At 41.4% G+C, this 22,347-nt stretch overlaps 1 protein-coding gene across 1 annotated transcript; it reads right to left on the bottom strand.

Annotated features, from left to right (window-relative positions):
• Nucleotides 1-6,284: 6,284 nt before the first annotated feature.
• FGF20 (fibroblast growth factor 20) lies at nt 6,285-11,622 on the bottom strand. The gene is made up of 3 exons (XM_083169869.1): nt 10,508-11,622; nt 8,903-9,006; nt 6,285-7,331 (listed from the first exon to the last, which is right to left on the bottom strand). Exons 1-3 carry the CDS (start codon nt 10,782-10,784, stop codon nt 7,086-7,088), a joined length of 627 nt encoding a protein of 208 aa, XP_083025995.1. The 5' UTR covers nt 10,785-11,622; the 3' UTR covers nt 6,285-7,085.
• Between the last annotated feature and the right edge of the window lie 10,725 nt (nt 11,623-22,347).

The raw sequence follows: 22,347 nt of genomic DNA, 5'->3' as shown, positions 1-22,347 counted from the left end.
TAAAACAGATGGGAAGGAGCTTGGAGCACATGACCCTTCCTCCCTCCTTTGTTGGTGTGGGGGGGGGGAGCTGTAACCAACAGCTATCTTGCCTAGTATGAAATTGCAGCCCTGGTAGTAAATACAAATCCCAAGGCCCAATTTGCAGCTTTCGGGGGCGGGGCGAAAGATGCAAATAGCACCATTCAGCCCCGCCCCTCCACAAAGGGGATTTGCAGTACTGGGGTGCAGGGCCCCGTCCCCCCAAGTGCTGCTGACAGTCTCCTCTCTGGGCTTCTCCCGGAGAGAAGATTTTAAAAGTCGTCAACCCTGAGTTATGTAATGTTAATAGATAGTTGTATGCACCTTTATTTTAATTCTTGATTAATATTTTCTCTAAGTACAAAATAAATCTGAGCGCACAAGCCATCCTATATATTACTATATGTTATGATCCTGAATTCTGTGTAGCGTACAGCAGCAGTTGCAGCAATATCCTATAAAACCAAACTACTCGCAAAGTTGTAAAAAGTGTGTATTGCTGGGTGAGACTCTCAGTACCTAGAAGTGATGCTTGTCTCTTTCCAGTCATGCAATTCACACTGGACTGCCAAGCCTCTTTCACTTTGGGAAATAATGTGCAAAGCTCCTTCAAGTGCTAGATCTCATACATTATTTATGGGCCTTGTCTGCTATGTGATATGCCCCCTCCCTCATCCACTGACCTGTGAGTACCCTTTAACAGTACATTGAAAGAGCTGAGAAATGGTGTCTGCATTGTTCATGGGGTATGATTGAGTGACTGTAATGTTAATATAAAGGGTTGTTAAAGCTTGAAGGGACCGTCTGATCTTGCAGGTGACGTAAAGTTAGGTTTCATTCTTCCAAAAAAACAACTCAGGGGCCCATTCAAACATGTAAATGTTTCATTACACTACTTGGTTCCACTAGATGTGGGTTATATTTAAAGAATGAATCTACCGATTGAGATAAAAAATAAAAAACAACTGGTTTAAACAACTTAAAAATATTATTGTTAACAATAATAATTAAAAGACTTTCATTACTGGGTAAATGCATAAGTGTATCTATTATGATGGCAGGGTGCCAGTGGCGTAACAATAGCCCCGCAGTCGCGGGGAGGCACTGTGTAAGTGCGGGCGCCGGGGGTCTGCAGGGCTATTGTAACACCGCCACCACCGCTGCACAGACATCTGTGCTGTGGTCAGGACCCGCTTTGGAAGTGTCGGCAGCGCCCTCCCAGTGGCCACCCATGCCTAGCAGCAGGGACCCGCAGATCTTCTCTGTGGTGCGGTCCCGGCTCCCCTCTTGGCTACTGCTGCTTTGGAAATGGACCATCATAAAATGTCCGCCCCCATACAGCAGAGAGTTCTGTGAAATGGTCTGCTGTATGGGGACGGACATTTTGTGATGGACCATTTTCATAGCAGAAGCAGGAGGGGAGCTGGGACCGCACCGCAGAGAAGATCTGTGGGTCCCTGCTGAGCGGAAGGGTAAGGCGGCACGAGGGGAGCATGGGCGGCCAGGGGGGGAGGGTTGCTAACTTTACTGGGGGGGGGGTGCTGGGAAATTTTTGGCAGGGGGGCTCATAAATTGAGTAATAGTTACACCATAATAGTTACACCACTGCAGGGTGCCCATGCCGAGCAACCTGCTTCCTAGAACAAAGGACTAGAGGCTGGCACCAGAAATGGTTAAAAGTACGGTACTGGAAACACTTTTCTGAAGAAATTTGCCAGAACACTCATGCGCAGAAGTTTGCCAGCGCCGGTTTCCTCGGGAGGGGTCCCGCAAAGTAAACTTCACACAGGTGTGACTCATTTGTAAAATCCCATCTGATAAAATATGCTGATCTGAAGATGGAAATATAGGACTGCACACCCTAACTACATGTAATGAGTGGTACTACACTGCTTAGACTTTTAGTGCCAAACACAAAAATAAAATACAGGTGCACTATTCAAACATTGCTAATTAGAGTTGTAATCAATTTTGCAAATTGTAAAATATATCACAATTCTAATGATTCATTTTTGAATAGTACACCAGCATTCTTTCTCTTTGAGGATGCAAGGACACATATTCTATATACTGTATAAACTAAAAAAAAAAGAAAACAGCTTGTTAAAAATGTCAGACGCTCGCATGTGAACAAAATGGCGGGTGCGCCCAGGAAACCGCTGGGCGTCCCCATGCAAATACTGGCAGGCACCTGCCTTATGGGGGTGACTGATGTTACAGGACCTCAGCAGCTGTTTTTGGATCCTGACGCCGCAAGCCTAGGTCAGTCTAGACCAGTGGTAGCCAACTCCAGTCCTCGAGAGCTACCAACAGTTCACGTTTTCTAGATCACCTAGCTGGGACACAGGTGCATTCACTACTCACTGACACATTATAAGTGATCCACAGGTGGAGCTAATTACTTCACTTGTGATTCTGTGAGGAGACCTGGAAAACGTTAACTGTTGGTAGCTCTCGAGGACTGGAGTTGGCTACCCCTGGTCTAGACTGAATAATACCGCTTTTACATTGCAAAATGCAGGGTCGGACCGGGACTTTGAAATGCTTCAGTCCCAGTGCGAACCTGCATTTTGCGCTGTTCAGGTCATTGATGTCATGCGGGGGCATGGCAGAGCGTCATTGGGGGCTGCTCCAAGCACTGCCTCCTCCATTGTGTGAATGGGCCATACATGCACTTTTTAAATGGTCAATAAATAATAAATTAAATAAACATAATATAAACGATTAAATGAATCAATGATACAGCTGCAAAAATTTAATTCATCCTCTACACCAGGCATGTCCAACGTTGGCCCTCCAGATGTTGTGAAACTACACATCCCAGCATGCTTTGCCACAGTTTTGCTAATAGAGAATGCTAAAACTATTGCAAAGCATGCTGGGATGTGTAGTTTGAAAACATCTGGAGGGCCAATGTTGGACATGACTGCTCTACACCAAGGCTGGGCATTTGCGGCCCTCCAGATGTTGATGAACTACACATCCCAGCATGCCTTGCATCAGTTTCAGCATGGCCACCTAGCAAAACTAATGCAAAGCATCCTGGGATGTGTAGTTCATCAACATCTGGAGGGCCGCAATTGCCCAGCCCTGGTCTACACTATTAAATAGGATTTTTTTTTTTTATAGGTGTGCACTAAAATAGTGTTAATTGAAATAAATCAATTGTGAAGACAACTTAAAACGTTCCATAAAGCTCCACCATAGGCAGACATGAAATTCTGCCTCTAGCGGACACAAAACATTTAAAAAAAATTAAAAATAAACACAATATTTGTAAAGTAACAAAACTTTTTAAAAAGAAAAGAAAAAGAATTCCGAAATCTTTCATAATAAAAAATTCCTTTGATGATTCACCTGGGACGTTTTCAACAAATTAAAGACAAAATGGACAGCAAATGCCTTACTCGGGCTACTAATCCTTTGATATAGCACGAGATACAGGTAAAGAACTTCATCCTTTTAAGCCAGTATCTAGGATTTACAATTTGAAATGCATAATATGAAAGGGGAACAGCTTTAGAGAAACATGAAGAGACTTGCTGAACAGCACATCACAAAATGTGTCCTGACTAAACAAAGCAATTGTATCATCTCCCCCGTCTGTGAGAACATTTATCTAGATGATTTCAAGATCTGTTTTGTTAATTGTTTTGCATGCAGAATACAAACATTTACTTCCTTCCATAAAGGTCCTTGAGGTGCTTAAAGGGTTTTTGAGAAGAGCTGTCATTTCATGTCTCGGTCACAGAAACACTTTTCATTGTACCATAAGTTTCCAGGTAATGTTCAGTCAAACACAGGTCCTAGAGCTCTCCTTTAGATGAGCCAGAAGACAGTAAAGGTTCCATGAATTTCAGTCATATACAGTAATTACAGATTAAACTCTGAGCATTTTAGACACCTGTCAATTCATACTCACCTTTTCAGGTTATACAAATAAATGGAAGCTACAGTTGAAACACAAATATCAGATTAAGAATGGTATTCAGTATGGAACTCCAACTGTTGGAACGTCCCGACAGTCAGAATCCCGTGCCGTTTTCACCCAGGTTGACTGAAACTCGACAGCCGGAATTCAATGTTCAGCTGTCCAGTGTCTGAAAGAGGGCGTGTCAGCAAAAACGGCTGCAGATTGTTGAGAAATTGCCGTGAATTTGACAATCTGCGGTCATTTCCGACAAAAAAGATCTGTTTTGTCAGAATCCACCTTCAATGTGGTTGGAAACGTTAGCATTGAATAGATGGCCACCACTATTTCCCCTGTCGGAAATAGCGTCTGACATTGAATTCCCTCCTATGAGTTTTTTTTCTTTCAGAAGCTACTGGCTCTCAATGAAAAGTCTGTACTACTGTGTGTTTTTGTAATACAGACAATTCTGTAGACTAATAGAGTTTTGTATATGGATGTGTCTTTTTATGTTATTGTTTTGCTGCACGCTACAGCACACCACAGCAGTGGCGTAACTAGTGGTAAGCAGCCCTAGCGGTCGCGGGAGGGAGCTGGCGCCACTGGGGCGTAGCAGCGTCACAGCTCTCTCGGAGCCAAAGGTTGTCCCTGTGAAGCTTCTGCTGGGAGAAAGCTGAGGATGTACTGCAGAGCTCCTCGGCACTCAGGAAGCTCTTATAGAATCAAGAATCAAGAATTATCTATGTTTCTATACCACATGGGGCTGCCTGAGACTTGGAGATTAACCTGCCTGGAATGGATGACTGAGAGGTCGACTCTTCAGGTCTGTGTCCCTTGTTGTGGGTGCCAGCCGCAGGGGTATGGGGTGAAGAGTGTGGGCACCATTAATGTATGCTGATGGCCCAGTAAACACTATGATGTCTTAGTAGCTGTAGTGGGAAGGGGGAGGGCTGGGTATGTGGAAACTGGGTGCTCTCCATTGCATGTGGGGGTTATTTGTTTTAGTATTGGAGTTTGTATGTATGCTGTGTGTATGTATTCTATGTATGTCTGTATGTATGTATGTATGTCTACTTTGTGTGTGCGTGTATGTCCTTTGTGTCTTTTTGGTATGTGTGCGTGTATGTCCTGTGTGTCTGTATGGTATGTGTGCGTGTATGTCCTGTGTGCGATTACTGTACCAATTCACATCACACCACCCAGAGCTCCCACTTCATATTATGTTGTATGCAGCCTATGCTCTGACCCAAACCAGGCTAATGCAATCCCAGGGATGTAGCTTTGCATGTATGTGTGGCCCATGAGGGACACTCACTTGCCATGGCAGGAACAGGAAGAATCAGCTCTCACTTGATGATAAAGAATGTGAGCAGAAATGATCTTTAACTGTAGCCTTGTAGCTGTCTGTGGCTCTGTAGATCTGGGCACATTACTCAAAGAAACAGACCACATGAGACCGTTTCATTGGCTCTTCCAGAATAGAATTATATTTTTCATAATATAGCTAAATATATTCAAAAGTTCAAACCATACCCATATATTATGACATTTAATGGATGATCATAATCCTTATTACTTTTGCATATTCTTTATATAAGGCAACATGTATTTTACATTTTATTATTATTTAAATCTGATTGCACAGAACAGCTTCAATGGTGAAATACTGCTCCTGAATTTACCATATGCTGCCCTCTGCAGAACAAAATGAGCCCTCCCAACTCATCCACTTTCATGAGTTGGCCACTTGTGTACAATTAAAATGAATAGTTATTCTGATCAAACGTTCACAACTAAAGAACATCACACAATTACATTAAACAATTAAACTGTAAAAATATTATGCTTATTACAATATATATATATATATATATATATATATATATATATATATATATATATATATATATATATATATATATATATATATATAATATTTTTTTTTTATTTGCAGAAGGTAAACTAAACACCCGAGTTGTTGCTATGTGCAATAGTACATTTTTTAATTATTTACACCCATTTTCTTGTTTGTATTCAGATTTATCTGTAACCCCACAAAGACACATTATACCGGCTCAGATATCTCTGTGCATTAGTTAAAAGGAAACTTGTCGAGTTCCTTTCAATTGATATTGTTGCCAAAACAAATCACATGACGACCTGCCAAATGTGCTGCCAAGTGCCAGCCTTATCTAGCGCACGATATTAAAAAATAATGTTCTTTAACATTGGCCGGAATGACAAACCACAATCCATTGAATCAGGTAGCAAGCTCCTAAACTGCATGAAAAGTCATTTACCATACATTTAATATCAACAGATGTGAAATGCCAAATAGAAAACAATAGCTATCTTAATTTCAATGTGTTTTAATACCTTTGTTAATGGGCAATTAGATTGTTACAATTTTACGGAATTCAGATATTTTTTAGGAATCCAATAACCTCCATTTGTTGTCAGTTATACAAGGTTCTCTGGCAACATGAACTAGGTTAATCATTAACATGGAAATAGATTTTCCAAAAAAAAAGAATTTGGTCAAATAGTCAATAATTGGGAATGTCTTAATAAGGCGATACACAAAATATCACATGGCCATCGAGCATAGTGACCAGTCTATAAACACATCAGTAAAAAATAGAATTTTTAAATAAATAAGTATAAAAAAATAAATATATATTATAGATATATGCATATTAAGTCCACAGATTGAAAACTGCACCTTTTTTTTTTTTTTGGTAAGAGACACATGTCTAAAGGGAAGTACTGAACTGCAGTTTGTTTGTTTTTGTATCTGTTGACCTTTAAAAGTTTTGCGCATCTCAAATAATGTGTGGGCAATATTGGCATATCTTTTATTTGCCCGTCCTATGCTCTTCACAGTTTTTCTGGAGTGGAATATGCCATACCAAACACCATAGTCATGCCAAATTCTAAAAAGCCTTGTAAGTCCGTTAAGTGAGCAACAATGAACTCTTGACTTCCCGTCTTATCCACCAGATACCGCATCCTCATCCATGATGTAGGCTGTCTTTAGATCACATTTCTTAATCCTGGTCCTCCAAGATATGAGCGACTTTAGTTCGTCAACATGATTTCGCCTCATGGAAAGCATAGTTTCAGTTTAGAAAGCCTTCATGCTTGATTTGAATTCTCAGCTATATCCCATGACATCTTTATAGAGTTGAGGCACTTTTTCAGGATCCACTGGTCTGGGCAGAAAATGAGTGAACTTCTGATGTCTCTTAGCCCGGGCACCATCTCTCGGAGTTCCATCTTTATTAAGTGCTACAAAATATCGCCTTCCAGAGTCCCCATGCTTATATAAGTTTGATGAATACGTATTATACCAATTTTCTTCAAATTGTTCCCGGAAAATGCACTCAGAAGTCAGTTTCTCCTATTAAAAAGGACAAAAATGGAAATAAATGAAGACAATGTGTAAAATGTAGTAGGTATGCTCATCAAATACATGACATTAATGTACAACAATAGTTGCAGAAATGAACTTTCCTTAGAGTGGAGTCATTACAATGGCGTGTAAAGCTAGATCTGATTGAACTATGCAGTTCATTTGATTGATATTTTTGTGTAAAGCTAGATCTTATTGAACTAAAGTGTAAAGCTAGATCTGATTGAACTATGCAGTTCATTTGATTGATATTTTTTTTAAATACTGATTTTTTTTTAAGAAGTACAATATATGCTTGGAGTGTGCCAATATCAGAATTGCAAATGTGGACTACAGGCTTGGCTCTTCACCTCAACCCTCAAATTTTCCTTACAGGTCATGTTTTGATGATTTCTGTCTGTGGAAGCAGATGGGATAATTGCTGACCCAGCAAAATAGATTAACTCTCCTGCGCATAAGTAAAGAAATTCACAAAAAAAGACCTGTAAGTGGTCTGGAGTTGAGAACCACTTATCTATAGAAATGATATGACCAATGGCTACATATCTCCAGGTACAGAAGTGAGAAGAGTGACACCTACAGGCTAAGAGAAGGCATTAATAAAGGTGATGGTAGTGCCCTGTTTTCTCCATTAGGGATTGCTCTACCACCAATGTAAAAGCATCAAATAATGGTACAGTCCCTTTAAATAAGTGTCATATGGGACATACAGCTCAGTTCTAGGACAATTGTGTGTACTGTAAGCATACGAATGTGGACTTCAATCTATATTATATTCCTACACTTTTCAGTACTAAATGATATAACACCTAGGCAGAACTAAAGTGAACTCAAATCACAATAGCTGATAAAAGGGAATTCAAGTATCTGCTATTATAATTATTCCTTTGTCTTCTGACCACATTATAAATGAATAAATTAAAAAAAATGATTTGCTTATTTGTTTTTTTACTTTACTGCTACTGCCAGTATCCATCACTTCAGGAATTCAAGTAAGGGGGCATTTATTAAAGCTCAGAGAGATACAATTGTTGAGATCAAGTACTAGCCAATCAGCTTCTGACTTACAACTTTCCAGGCTGTGGCCCAAATTCCTTCTCAAATGGACAAAACCATGTGCACTGCAGGTGGGGCAGATGTAACTTGTGCAGAGTAATTAGATGTAGGTGGGGTTTTATTTTAAGTCAGATCTATATCGCAGTGTAGCAATAAAGCAGTAGTATTTTCCCTGCACAGAAACAAAATAACTCACCCAAATCTAAATATCACTGCACAAGATGCATCTGCCCCCCCCCCCCCCCTGCAGTGCACATGGTTTTGTCCATTTGAGAAGGAATTTGCCTTTGCGAGTGAACCGGAATAAGGGCCTGTGTAATAAATATGTGGAATAAATGACAGAAGCAGTTTGGTTGGTACTTTGTTTCTCACAATTTTAACGCTCTTCAACTTTTGCTAAATATCCATCCTTAGGGTACAGAAGGTACAGTTCTTAAATGTGCACAGGGAAAATAATATTCTAAAAATATATATTTAGTCTATGTGAAATACATTTTACTTACTGATCCAAAGAGTTCTCCTTTATCATTCATTCCCAGGTATAGCCCACTGTCCACTCCTCTTATACTGACCAGACCAATTGCCACACTGATGAATTCCAGAATACCTGTTCATTAATAAAAAGGAAAAAAATGCGTCATTGAAGGATCATGTTTCATAAGCACAATCATGACAAAAATGATCACTAATACTACAATTATAACTAATTATAACTTACAAGTAGGAGGATATTTAGAACACCTGGGCACATTTTTCAGTATGTCATTTTTTTCTGAAAACATTTCCCTGTATAGAAGGGAACTGATTTTAAACTGGGCTTTTTTCTCCCTATGTTAAGTAAAATCTTGGAAATTTTACTACAGAATTGATGGTGGTATTTTGTCTTTGTGATATATTTTTTTTTTCAAAGCCACTCTTAAAAAGTTAAACACAATAAGCAGGTGAGTCAACCCAGTCAGAGACCACATCAGAGGAAGCCTACATGAGAATAGGGGTAATATAAAAGAGAGCTGTAACAACAAAATGTTTGATCCCTGCCTAATAATTCTTGTTAAAAAAAAAAAATAACCAGGTTTACATACATCATGTTTCTCACTTCACCTTCCTGCAAAAACGGAACCACACACAGTAACACTGCACATTTATAATTGAATGTTTGCTTCAGTGTATTTTTTTTTTTTAGGTTTGAAAGATTAATTAACCCTTAGGATGACAGCAAGAGCTATGTTATGGCTAGAATCAAAAGAGTTCAGAATAATTGATATGTATAGTCTCGACTATGGGAAAGTGGCAAAAAAAAAAACAATTTAATCAGCTTTACAGCAGCTAAATCAATACAGGGGGTAAAAAGTGGTTATCAACAATAGTCGGTTTGTTCAGATAAAAAGAACATTGAATAAATACCCAGATCATTATTCACTGTTCCTGTCAGATAAGCATTTACATCCTTGCCTGTCCTCTGAGTGGAAACAGGGTTTGAGGAAAGGCACAGAGGTGTGCCCAGAGGTGACAGTTCCATGCCCATTGTACCCTGCCAGAAAGCAAGGAGAGATGGTGCCAATTTAGTTACAAGGCTGTAATTCTTATAGAGCATTCCAGGGGGGGGGGGGGGGGGGGGGTCACAATGAATGATGGAACCCTGCAAAGTTTTACACCTGATATTATTATGATTAAAGTGAACAGCAGCTTTGTTGCAGATGAACACTTCTCACCTGTTATAAGAGGACCCTGATTGTGGAATGTGTCTTTTTCTACACATTTTCTTAATTATGAAGTGTGAAAAATTACACACCAGTACCATCATACAATACAGAATGCAGGATTGGTACCGATATCTATGCAAGTATAAATAAAAGGAGAATGTTATTCTCTCCTGCCTGGTATTGTAACACTACACCTGCATATAGTAAATATGCCATACTACTATATACATAGAAATGCCCCTGTATACAGAATCTGCTAATTATATATATATATATATATATATATATATATATATATGTATATATATATATATATATATATATAATATTTTGGCAATACAGTGCAGGTAAATAAGGCATCACTCCAGCATTAAAGAGCCATCTACAGGGTACTACAGTACATACCAAAGCGGCTGTGGTCCTGCCGGGTGCCTTGAACGATACCGTCAGGTAGAATCTGGAGGTGGAACCCCGTCCTGCAGTAGAGCTGTCGGCGGCGCAAAATGCCTTGTAGATGCGTCAAGTCGGAGGGGGCGCTGCGCGAGAGTCGATCAGATTGTCCGAGCGGATCGTTAAACAACAGAGGGGTCTCCCTGGCAGGAGGTAAAAAATAATGAGAACCCACTTGTCCCAGGGCATCATGCCCGGCTAGGTAAGTGCCCATTTCGGGCACAGGTGCCATGGGTGGCAAGAGGACGTGCACACAGGCAGGACAGGAGGGGAACCTCTTTGTGATCTGACCCCGAGGTCCCTAATGTGGGGGAGAGGTGCCCTGACACCTTTATGTGCTGCACACAGTTTGTATATTGGCCAAGTTGACATATGTTAATGCAGCAGGTTGTAGGTTGGGGATTCTCCAGGTCTCCTCTTCACACTTCTCAAGGCTGCTGTTTAAGATGTGCAAAGTGTCTCCTTCCCAGTGCAGGCCCATTCACATGCAATGCTAATCATAATGATCACCATAATCCACATTTCCCTGCAGACTCCCCAGGCTCAGCCCATGGGACATGTTAGGGCTTGGACATGCCTCCTGCTTGGGGTGCTGTGTGGGAGATTGTACACGTCTGCGATGGAGTGGAGAAGAAATCTGTTGCCGTGATCTGCCGATCAGATTGCAGGGGCCCGCAGCAGGAGAGAGCAGTGCTGCTGGCTGCAGGAGGTCCTCCTAATGCAGAGCTTGGACAGGTGCAATGAAAGGTAGAGAGAGAGAGAGGAGGGCGGGCCCCACCACTGAGACCTTCCCAGGCTACACATTATACAGGGGGAAGCCTCCTAATGCCAGGCAAGGTGTTCTGTTCCTTATACAACTCTACTTGCATCAGCAGCAGCCATTCCCTGCCATGTCATAGTGCATAATAATAACAACACATCATGTGACTACATGGCAACTTGCTACAATCATACTGTAATATAGAGGGAATACTTAGGGATTGGAGCTAACTCCAGCCCAGGTAGATATAAATGTGCTTGGTGTCATTATTAGGATGAGGCAAGATAATAATCTGCTCACACACGCTAGATATACTATTCTTGCTCCACACAGACTTTTGCAGGCATTTAATAATATGTGTAGTAATTAATCATGTAGTTGGTTAAGGTGTGTGGTCACCTGTTGCCCCTTAACATCATTCACTTACTGACTGGAGGGTTGTCAGGTGTGTCGTATCTTGGATAAAGCATTATATGTTTATCACTAAGGAATTTTCTATCTGGGGAAAATGAGAATGTGCACATTCATGAAACAATTCAATGGAATGCCCTCACACGTTATCATTATGCTTCATGAGTAATAAGAACTAGCCTTACCGTGTTACACATATTATTATATAGCACAAATTTATGCTGGCTACACAGTGGGCGATATATATCGTTAACGATATAGTTAATAAGGTCCAGTGCATATCGTTCAGTGTGCGGGGTCAACAATGTGCGCGGAAGCGAGTCGTTAATGACCCCCCCCCCAGTTGTCTGTACATGTAGCTCAATCTGACAATATCACCAGCGATTGCACGTATGGAGCGAGGGGGCAGATGACATCACTGACTGATATATTGTGATCAATTTTGGTCAGTGTCTCTGCACTATATTGTTTTCCCACAACACTGCCGATATAGTTAACTATATCGGTGGCTGCTGGAATCGAGTTTCACAAAAATCTATCTATCTATCTATCGTATATCTGTTTGTCTATCCAACATCTTTTCCTGTATTCAATTATCTATCTATCGGATATCTGTTTATCTATCCAACATCTTTTCCTGTATTCAATTATCTATTATGTATCTAATATCTATCTATGCTATCTCTATATGTCTTTCTATCTCACATCTTTTCATGTATTAATATTTATCTGTCTATATATAGACATTGTAGGGGCTCTGCACACACTAAATTAACTGATAATAAATAGTGGAGATTTGGTTCATGAATTGATCAATGCATTTAAGCCTGCAGCACCCTTCACGGGACCCCACTTTTCTGCAGGTCCCAACACTATCGCTCAAAATGGCTACAATACACATGTCATATATATATATATATATATATATATATATATATATTTCTCTGTCTATATATATCTAGACATCATCTATCTATCTGTCACCACATCTGCAATCCTGAAAGGACAGTAAAACAAGCCATTGGAATGCTAGATGAGAGAGATCAAATAGACTTCCATTTCAATGCTGTATGAAATGTGGGTACTAATTATAGAGCAGGTAATGTTACACCTTCCCATCCTTTCAATGCCCAACAGTGCACCTGAACTATAAACGTACTCTTTTAAAGCAGCAATTCTGTCTGTGAGACCAGGCTAGCTCGCTAACAAGCTGTAAACTGATAAACCATCCCTCAAAAATGTTTCAGCTTGTCATTGGAATAGCTGTAACAGATATATGTTACATTATTTACCTTGCAAATGACAGGATTCTGTCATGTGGGGGTATCTGCAATACAGTATAGTCGTGATTTCAAAGCACATCTGTGTCAACATTATCACATCAGTGTAAAACACCAGCCAATGAGTTTATGCTTTGAACAAAATCTGCTTAATTGCTCTGCTAATTCAAAGACACTCAGATCAAAGTTATTGCTCCCAAGCACTGCAATTTCTCAAGTGCTTTGTATCCAAATGAATAGAAAGTGTAGATTTGTAGCCATTTATAACTCACACCAGGGGATCTTTATTGATATTGCTCCAAATAAAAAATAAGGCTTAACACCACTTCAATAAGGTGTCAGCTACTGGATGACTTTCTGCAGTTGAGAGCTTGTATCACCTAGAGGGGATTGTCTGCTAATGATATATACGGTAAGAGCAGTTGAAGAAATAGGTTAATTACTTTTACTGAAACAGTAAATGCTGTGACTATGCTCAAGGATATGTAAATGGTTGTAACTAGACTTCTATATTACATGAATCATTTTATATAGGGGCAGTACGGATGGTGTAATGGTTAGCAATACTGCCTCACAGTGCTGAGGTCATGGGTTCGATTCCAACCATGGCCCTACCTGTGCAGAGTTTGTATATTCTCCCCGTGCTTGCATGGGTTTACTCCGGTTTCCGCCCACAATCCAAAAATATACTGGTAAGGTAACCCTAGAATGTCTGTGACTCTGTGTGCATGTTCATGTGGTAGGGAATATAGATTGTAAGCACCACTGGGGCAGGGACTGATGTGAATGTGCAAATATTCTCTGTAAAACGCTGCGGAATATGTATGCACTATATAGGAAATTGTTAATAATATATACGCCATTGGATGTCAGTGAAATGTACATGCATATATCTCATGCAGAATTGCTGCAAAAACGATGTAAATTACTTTATAAACAGCATATATGGAGCCATATACTAGAAGTGCTCACTCCCCAAGGGTGTACTATGGGTCAACATCACCAGTGTGTGTTTGCACTGCCCTAGAGCAGGTGCAAAAGATCTGCATCCTAAAGGTGCAAGTACATGTTCCTGCAGATCTGCATGATCCTCATTTATACACAGAATTGGCTGTAATCAGCCGGAATTAGAAAGCCCCTTACCAACCCCATCCTGCTTCTCCGGGTGAGGAGTTCTGCTGTGCATGCCAAATGTTTGCAAATGATCACACTTTGTGCATGCCCAGTGTGATAGCATACAAGGGCCCTTATTCAGATCTGATCGCAGTACAAATTTGTTCTCAAAATTGACAAAACCATGTGCACTGCAGGTGGGGTAGTTGTAACATGTGCAGAGAGAGTTAAGGAGCCCATACACGGTCCGTTGTGTATGGCTCCGTTCTGTACTATGCGATGCGCGCTCCCGCGCATCACATAGTACGGTACAAAAAGTATGTGCTGCACATACTTTTTGTACTAGGTACACATCGGATCGGATCGCAGTGTATGCACACTGCATGCACTAGGGATGCAATCCGATCCGATGTGTACTTTTAAAGTACAGAACGGACCGAAAAAACGGACCGTGTATGGGGGGCATTAGATTTGTGTTAGTTATTTTGTTTCTGTGCAGGGTAAATACTGGCTACATTATTTTTACACTGCAATTTAGATTTCAGCTTCAACACACCCCACCCAAATTTAACTCTCTACACATGTTACATCTGCCCCACCTGCAGTGCAGCATGTTTTTTTTTCCATTTTGAGAACAAATTTGTACTGTGATCAGATCTGAATAAGGGCAAAGATCCGCTACACAAACTGGAATAGTACTTACCCATTAGAGACGAGTCTATGTCGTCTTTACTTAGAGTTCTTTGAATTACCACAAAATAAGCAATTTAAGTTATTCTGGGCCAGATGTATTAAGCTTGAAAAGTGATAAAATGGACAGGGATAACGTACCAGCCAATCAAGCAATGTTTGAAAAATGACAGAAGTTGATTGGTTGGTCTTTTCTCACTTTCCATTTTATCACTTTTCAAGGCTTTCTACATCTCACCCTTTGTCTTAACACAATTACAGAGGTCTCCATAGGCTCTTTTTAAACTGTGATGGACCGTCATATTATAATTATAATATTTTTATATAGCTTCGTTCTCAATTAGGCCTTAAGGCGCTTTACAAAAAACCTCCACGGGTTGTGTATTCCACTCACACAGGTCGCAGAAAAATAATATTTACCACTGTATTAATATCATATATATATATATATATATATATATATGTGTGTGTGTGTGTGTGTCTGGAGGAAATTTTATAGGATTTTGTACTGTAAATCAGTGGTTCTCGGTCCTCAAGGACCCCCAACAGTGCACGTTTTCCAGGTCTCCTGGCAGTTGCACAGGTGCACTCATTATTCACTGACACATTTTTAAAAGGTCACAGGTGGAGCTAAATAATTCACCTGTGATTCCGTGGGGAGACCTGGAAAACGTGGTTGAGAACCACTGGTGTAAATGATTGTCACTTAAAAGAAACTGGAGATTTCTTACCAAATCTCTCACTTTCTGAATCTGTCATCCTATTAAATTTCCCCCTACAGTACATCGCTTTCTCACAGAGGCAATCATGTACAATTAGCTTTTGAAACATTTGCTTTGAGCAGGCTTACAACTTTTACACAAGGTTGCCTACCTGACCCTCTTCATGAGGGAGAAAATGCTCTGCTCCTGGACTTCCCTGGTAATGTATGATTGCCATCACCTGTGGGGAGCTAGGTAATTGATAAGAAAGGAGTTTCACCACAGGTGATGGCAATCATATCTTACCAGGGAAGTCCGGGAATAGAGCATTTTATCCCTTAAGGAGAGGGTCAGGTAGGCAACCATGGTTTTACATAATTATCCTGCAACTAGTGAAAGTTTTTTTGAAAACACTGTCCATAATTTTAATCATGGTTGCCTACTTGACCCTCTCCTTCAGGGAGAATATGCTCTGTTCCTGGGCTTCCCTGGTAATGTAGGATTGCCATCACCTGTGGGGAGCTAGTTAATTGATAAGAAAGGTGTGTCACCACAGGTGATGGCAATCATACATTTTCTCCCTGAAGGAGAGGGTCAGGTAGGCAACCCTGATTTTAATTGGATCAACAGATGGAGTGGTCCATTCAAGGTGTTTCCTTTATTTGTATTACAGATCGCTTAATGGATAGCATTACGCCCTCACAGCACTAAAGCCCCGTACACACAGGGGAGATATATTGCTCAGCAATATATGGCTGAGCAATATATTGCCCAGTGTCTCCTTTTCATCAGTGACCAGAGATGGTCGCTGATGAAAGAGAACCTCTGCCGGGGGAGCCGCAGAGGTAATCAGCTGGTCGCAGGAGCAAGCTCCTGCGACCAGCGATTAGAATGGGGCTAAAAACGGGAGCGCGCACCCGGCAATTTATCGCCGGGGCACACTCCCATCACTGGCAATATGGTCACCAGCGACCATATTTCCAGCGATTTCAGCCCCTATCGCCCCCGTGTGTACACAGCTTAAGGGTAGATGCTAAATTGTGTAAGGCTAAAGGACCTTACACGCCCAGGGGAAGGAGCTAGGCCAGGGGGCTTGCTCCTTCACTATCCACACCACCACTGGTTGCCTTTAGTAACCAGGTGGTGAGCGAAGCGGAGCGAGCCACCGTGCCTGAAACTTAAATAATCACTGTAATACCCTGCAGAATTTGTGTGTGTGTATATTAAATATTAAATTGTAAAAATAATTTCAGATACATTTTGAAATAGATTACCAAAAAGCATTATGAGTTTATAATAGGAAATAATGTTAAGGAATATATTTAGTGGAGAACAATTCCAAATTCCTGATATTGGCTACAGATCACATCCAAAGTAGACCTGAGAATAAGGGGATATGGTCGCTGCGTCAACACTATGAAGGACGACATGCATAAGGTGGACCAATAAAGGTTGACAGAGCTTAGGTCGACATGTGAAATAGGTCAACAGGGTCAGAAGGTTGACACAAGCATTAGTTTGACAATGGAAAGGTCGACATTCAAAAGGTTGACATGAGTTTTTCACATTTCCACATCTAAATCTCTCTGCACATGTTACATCTGCCCCACCTGCAGTGCACATGGTTTTGTCCATTTGAGAAGGAATTTGCCGTTGCGAGCGAACCAGAATAAGGGCCTATATGTGGACGCTAACATCCCTTGTGCATTATATGCAGTGCTTGTTTTTAAAGAAAAAAAAGTGGAAGCCAAAAATGTCTACACATATGCATGGACCAGGGGTTCCCAAACACTGTGCCGTGGCACCCTGGGGTGCCTTAGGACAGTTGCATACCTCCCAACATGACCCTCTCCAGGAGGGACACAATGCTCTGCTCCTGCACTTACTACTTAATGTATGATTGCCATCATCTGTGTTGAACAGTTTAATTGATAAGAAAGGTGCGGCAACACAGGTGATGGCAAACATGCATTAAGAGGTATGCACTTGGGTTGCCTCGGGTCTGTGGTCTAGAGCAGTGGTTCCCAACCCTGGTCCTCAAGTACCACCAACAGTGCACGTGTTCCAGGTCACCCGGCAGGTGCACTCATTATTCAGGCACATTTGAAAAGATCCACAGGTGGAGCTAATTATAGCACTTGTGATTCTGTGAGGAGACCTGCAAAACATGCACTGTTGGGGGTACTTGAGGACCAGGGTTGGGAACCACTGGTCTAGAGCCCCGTACACACGGGGTAGATATATTGCTCAGCAATATGTTGATAGCAATATATTGCTCAGTGTCTCCTTTTCATCAGCGACCAGAGATGGTCGCTGATGAGAAGGAACCTCTGCCGGGGGAGCCGCAGAGGTAATCAGCTGGTCGCAGGAGCAAGCTCCTGCGACCAGCGATTAGAATGGGGCTGAAAACGGGAGCGCGCACCCGGCGATTTGTCGCCGGGGCATACTCCCATCACTGGCAATATGGTCGCCAGCGACCATATTCCCAGCGATTTCAGCCACTATCGACCCCGTGTGTACACAGCTTAGGACTAATTCAAATAAGCGTAATTGGCCAAACCAGTGCTAGTGGCTTCGTTCCAATGATAAAATAGGCAGACAAACAGAAGTGAATCCTGTTCCTCGCCAAATATGATTGCATCTAAGAATGATATATAAACACAATTTACTTATTTAAAAAAACAAAAAACCTACTGTACATTTCTCAGTAAGAATCTTGTAACATAGGGGTGCCATAAAATTCTGATACTCTAGGAACCATGATTCAAAACTGGCTTAGGCTGAGAAGAAATTAAAAATTATCTTTAAAATTCTGGGTGCAGCAGTGGATCAGAGAAGCAGGCAGGAGGCATCCAATTACACAGGACCAGGGCCACCAACAGTGCCGCCAGGCCCCTGGTAAAAAGCAGCATGTGCTGGGCTGGGGAGAGAGGCTGTGCCCGCACCCCACCCCCCTCTCGATGCCACTGCACTAATTAGCATATTATAGCACAGCTGCTATGTACAAAGCTGCAGTGGCTTTGCAAAAGCAATCAGCACTGAATCAGCCCACAGCTACTTATACCCCGTTCTCACTGCCGCAAAAACCCGGGTATTTCCCAGGGCAAGCTGAAAATTTCCTTGTCCTGTCTCAGTGTGAAAGGGTCTTTGTGAAATTCCCGGGTGTTATGTCCCTGCAATTACACTCGGGGTTTTTGCAGGGTTTTTCCTGGGTAATACACGGGTGTATGGCAGTGTGAACAGCACAGACCCGGGTTTTTCACACAAAAACGAGCTCATTGGGGGATGTAATCATGTGATATGTGACATTATCATTAGCCAGCCAATAAAAGCTGCTTTTAAACAGCCTATCACAGCAATTTGTACAAATTTCCTAACACCCAATCACAGCTGCTATTACATTCCACACCCTTGTTGGAAGGCAGACCATGGAAAGCAGTGTGAAAGGGGCAGACACAGGAAATTCCCGGGTCTGAGGTGCAGTGTGAAGGGGGTCTGTTGAGCTGACAAGCTCTGTGCCCCCCAAAAAATCCGGCAAGAAAAACCTGTGATTTTGCAGGGGCGGCAATGAGAACATGGTATTAGTGAGAATTAAACCAAAGGCCCAAGCACAGCAAAGCTAACCCTTGTGCCTGCGCAATGATTCATTTACAATACAGGCCTCACATACTACTGAGAGGACATGAGGTTTCTATTATAGGCAACTAAAGACACATGAAGAGATAAAACTTGTGAGGTCCTGAAAGCTTCTGTTTTACAGTAACCGTGTTGAGTGGTAATTTATGCAGGGCCATTGCAGGTGCATTTCCATCAAATTGAACTGTTGACACGTTTATGAGGCTTGAGCTAAGTGATTAATACCATAAAAATAAATGCAAACATTACAGAAAGTTAACCCATTGTAACAAAGCGGATTTCATTACATCACAGGTTAGAAATTACATTATGGCTTTTTTATAACAGCTCATTGTTGGTTGTATTACTCTTAAGGTGCCCATACAAGGTCCGTTTAACAGATCCGTTCGGCACTTAATTAGCACGCATCGCATCGGATCGCATCCCTAGTGCATGCCTTGTGCATGCACTGTGATCCGATGCGATGTGTACCTAGTACAAAAAGTATGTGCAGCACATACTTTTTGTACCGTACTATGTGATGCGCGGGAGCGCGCATCGCATAGTACTAAACGAAGCCGGCGAAACGGACCGTGTATGGGCTGCATTACACTATAATATTTTATTACATGTACAATTAAAATATACCTTCGTTTGTATAAATAAGAGCAATAATAAAAAGTATATATTTTTTTGTGACTGGTAAAATAGAGCATTACCACTTATGATCAGCAGGAGGCGATGGCAAAAAATTCCCTTATTAACTATGTATTACTTATTACTATTTTCAAATACTTTGCTTTATAGACACCTCATATTCCAGCCTTAGATGAATCTATCGAATTCAATTAAACTCACCCTTTCTTTCCCTGTCAATATATATAATATAAGTATATATCATATGGACACTTGGACTTCCACAAACAACTGCGCTCATATAGAATTATAAACTGAGCAACTTATTTATGATCACGCAGTCCCCCATTACAATCAGTTATCTTCTGTTAAGTGACAGCTATTTCCGCATCCCAAATGACACGCATATGCTCGTAATTATCCCCTTTTTTTCCAGTTACTTCCTTATTCAATGATACGCATATGCGTTCCACAGGGTGCCGCGGCTGGAGGTTACAGAGCGGCTTGTTGCCGGCTCATGATTCTGCAGCCGGAAATACGTCACCCTGTTGGACGCGAGCAATATGCGTTCCACCAGCCGGAAACTGGGATGCGTTCCTGCCGGCTAAAACCATCTTATGTGAAATCACGATCTCCTGTGTTTTAAAACCATTTAAGGTAATTACTTTACATAAATATCACCATCTTAGGTCTGCCTCCTATCTATTAATCAATTAATGCATTATGAAAGTCTGATTTTAATATATACGTTTTTTAATATATACGTTCTTGGATCAATTGAATAATCACTCAATTATGTAAATGTATATTTCCTGTATGTGGGTATTTAAACCCAGCTCTACTTACCAAGTGCCATACCTTTGAGAAAGTCATAAGGCTACGACGAAACATGTTAGGCAGCACTTGCTATTTTTAACAACACTTTTCTGGACACTGTTATCCATTACTCCCTGCTCACCCTGTGGCCACCAATTTGCCAGTCACCCAGATTTTTCCATCTTTCTATGGGACATTGGGGCAGATGTATTAAGCCTGGAGAAGAGATAAACTGGAGATAAAGTGAAAGGAGATAAAGCACCAGCCAATCAACTCCCAACTGTCATATTTTAAACACAGTTCATTGGCTGGTGCTTTATCTCCTTTCACTTTATCTCCACTTTATCTCATCTCCAGGCTTAATACATCTGCCCCATTGCCCCAAACCCACTGTGGATCACCAATTCCGCACTAATCAAGAGGACTTCTCTATAACATCAGGGAATGAGATCATCCTCCAGCGTGAATAAACCCACTGTGAATTACAAATTTCGCACCAATCGTGAGGACCTCCTAAATATTTGGGAATAAGATCATCCTCCAGCGCAATTTTCCAATCCGGCACAGACTTTCCCACAGTACTAAGTGGCACAAACCCATTGGATCAAGGAGCAGATCATCTCCACGGAAGTAAGATAATTAATCAGTTCTCCAGATATTTACAGTATAATCCTTCATTGTCCATATTGTACATTGTATAAATCCTATATTCATACACATGCTACAATTTTAACCCCAATATTGTAATTGATGCTTTTTTATTTTTCCTTTTAATAATTTAATAAATACATTTTGTAATATTCAATTGATCCACCTAGCGTTCCACATTATTTTTTCTGTTTTGTTATACCTACCACAAGGGGTGACACCCTTTAAGTTGAAGCAGCTTGACACAGCACCCCCCCAGGCGCCCGTTTCTACACCTGAGTTACACAATCTCAAGTATACCTTTCTGTTTTTTTTACACTAGGATACAGCAAGGATAAGGCATACTGACTGGGATACAGCATGGAAGGACGAGGCACACTAGGATACAGCAAGGATAAGGCACACTGACTGGGATACAGCATGGAAGGACGAGGCACACTGGAGTAGAGCAGGAACAAGGCACACTGACTGGGATACAGCATGGAAGGATGAGGCACACTAGGATACAGCAAGAATAAGGCACACTGACTGGGATACAGCATGGAAGGACGAGGCACACTGGAGTAGAGCAGGAACAAGGCACACTGACTAAAGCCTTATACACACTAGATGTTCGTATAAAAGATATAAAAGCCCTTCTGAGCAATATCTTTTCAAATAAAGTCTAGTGTGAATGTTCAACGTCGGTAATGATGTGCCCTCCCGCCAAACGTGAAACCCTCCCCCCCCCGTCATCTGCATGAAGCTCAGTCAGATTATATCATCAGCAGCTGAATGCACAGCGGTGGACCTGGTGACATCATGAACAAATTGGTAACTGATTTTGCTCAGTGCGTATGCACTAGTTTGTTCAGCAGCATAGTTAACTTTATCGTAGGTGCCACTAGTCGACTAGTGTGTATGGGGCTTTAGATACAGCAGGGAAGCTTAAAGCACACTGAGGCAGATGTGTTAAGCCTGGTGAAGAGATAAAGGGCCTTATTCTGTTTGGTACGGTGGGACCGTATACGGGCAGATCAGGGTTTTCCTCACACCGCTCACGGACGGGTCTCTCCGTGTGAAAAAACCTGTCCGCAAGAGTACGGTCATTGTGGGCGGCATGGGGGCCTTTTTAGGGTCGCGGCC

Source organism: Crinia signifera, chromosome 1 (genome assembly GCF_055691185.1).
Source record: "Crinia signifera chromosome 1, ASM5569118v1, whole genome shotgun sequence".
Lineage (NCBI taxonomy): Eukaryota > Metazoa > Chordata > Amphibia > Anura > Myobatrachidae > Crinia > Crinia signifera.
Note: the sequence above shows the minus strand (reverse complement) of the source record. Positions and strands in the feature narration are given on the sequence as shown.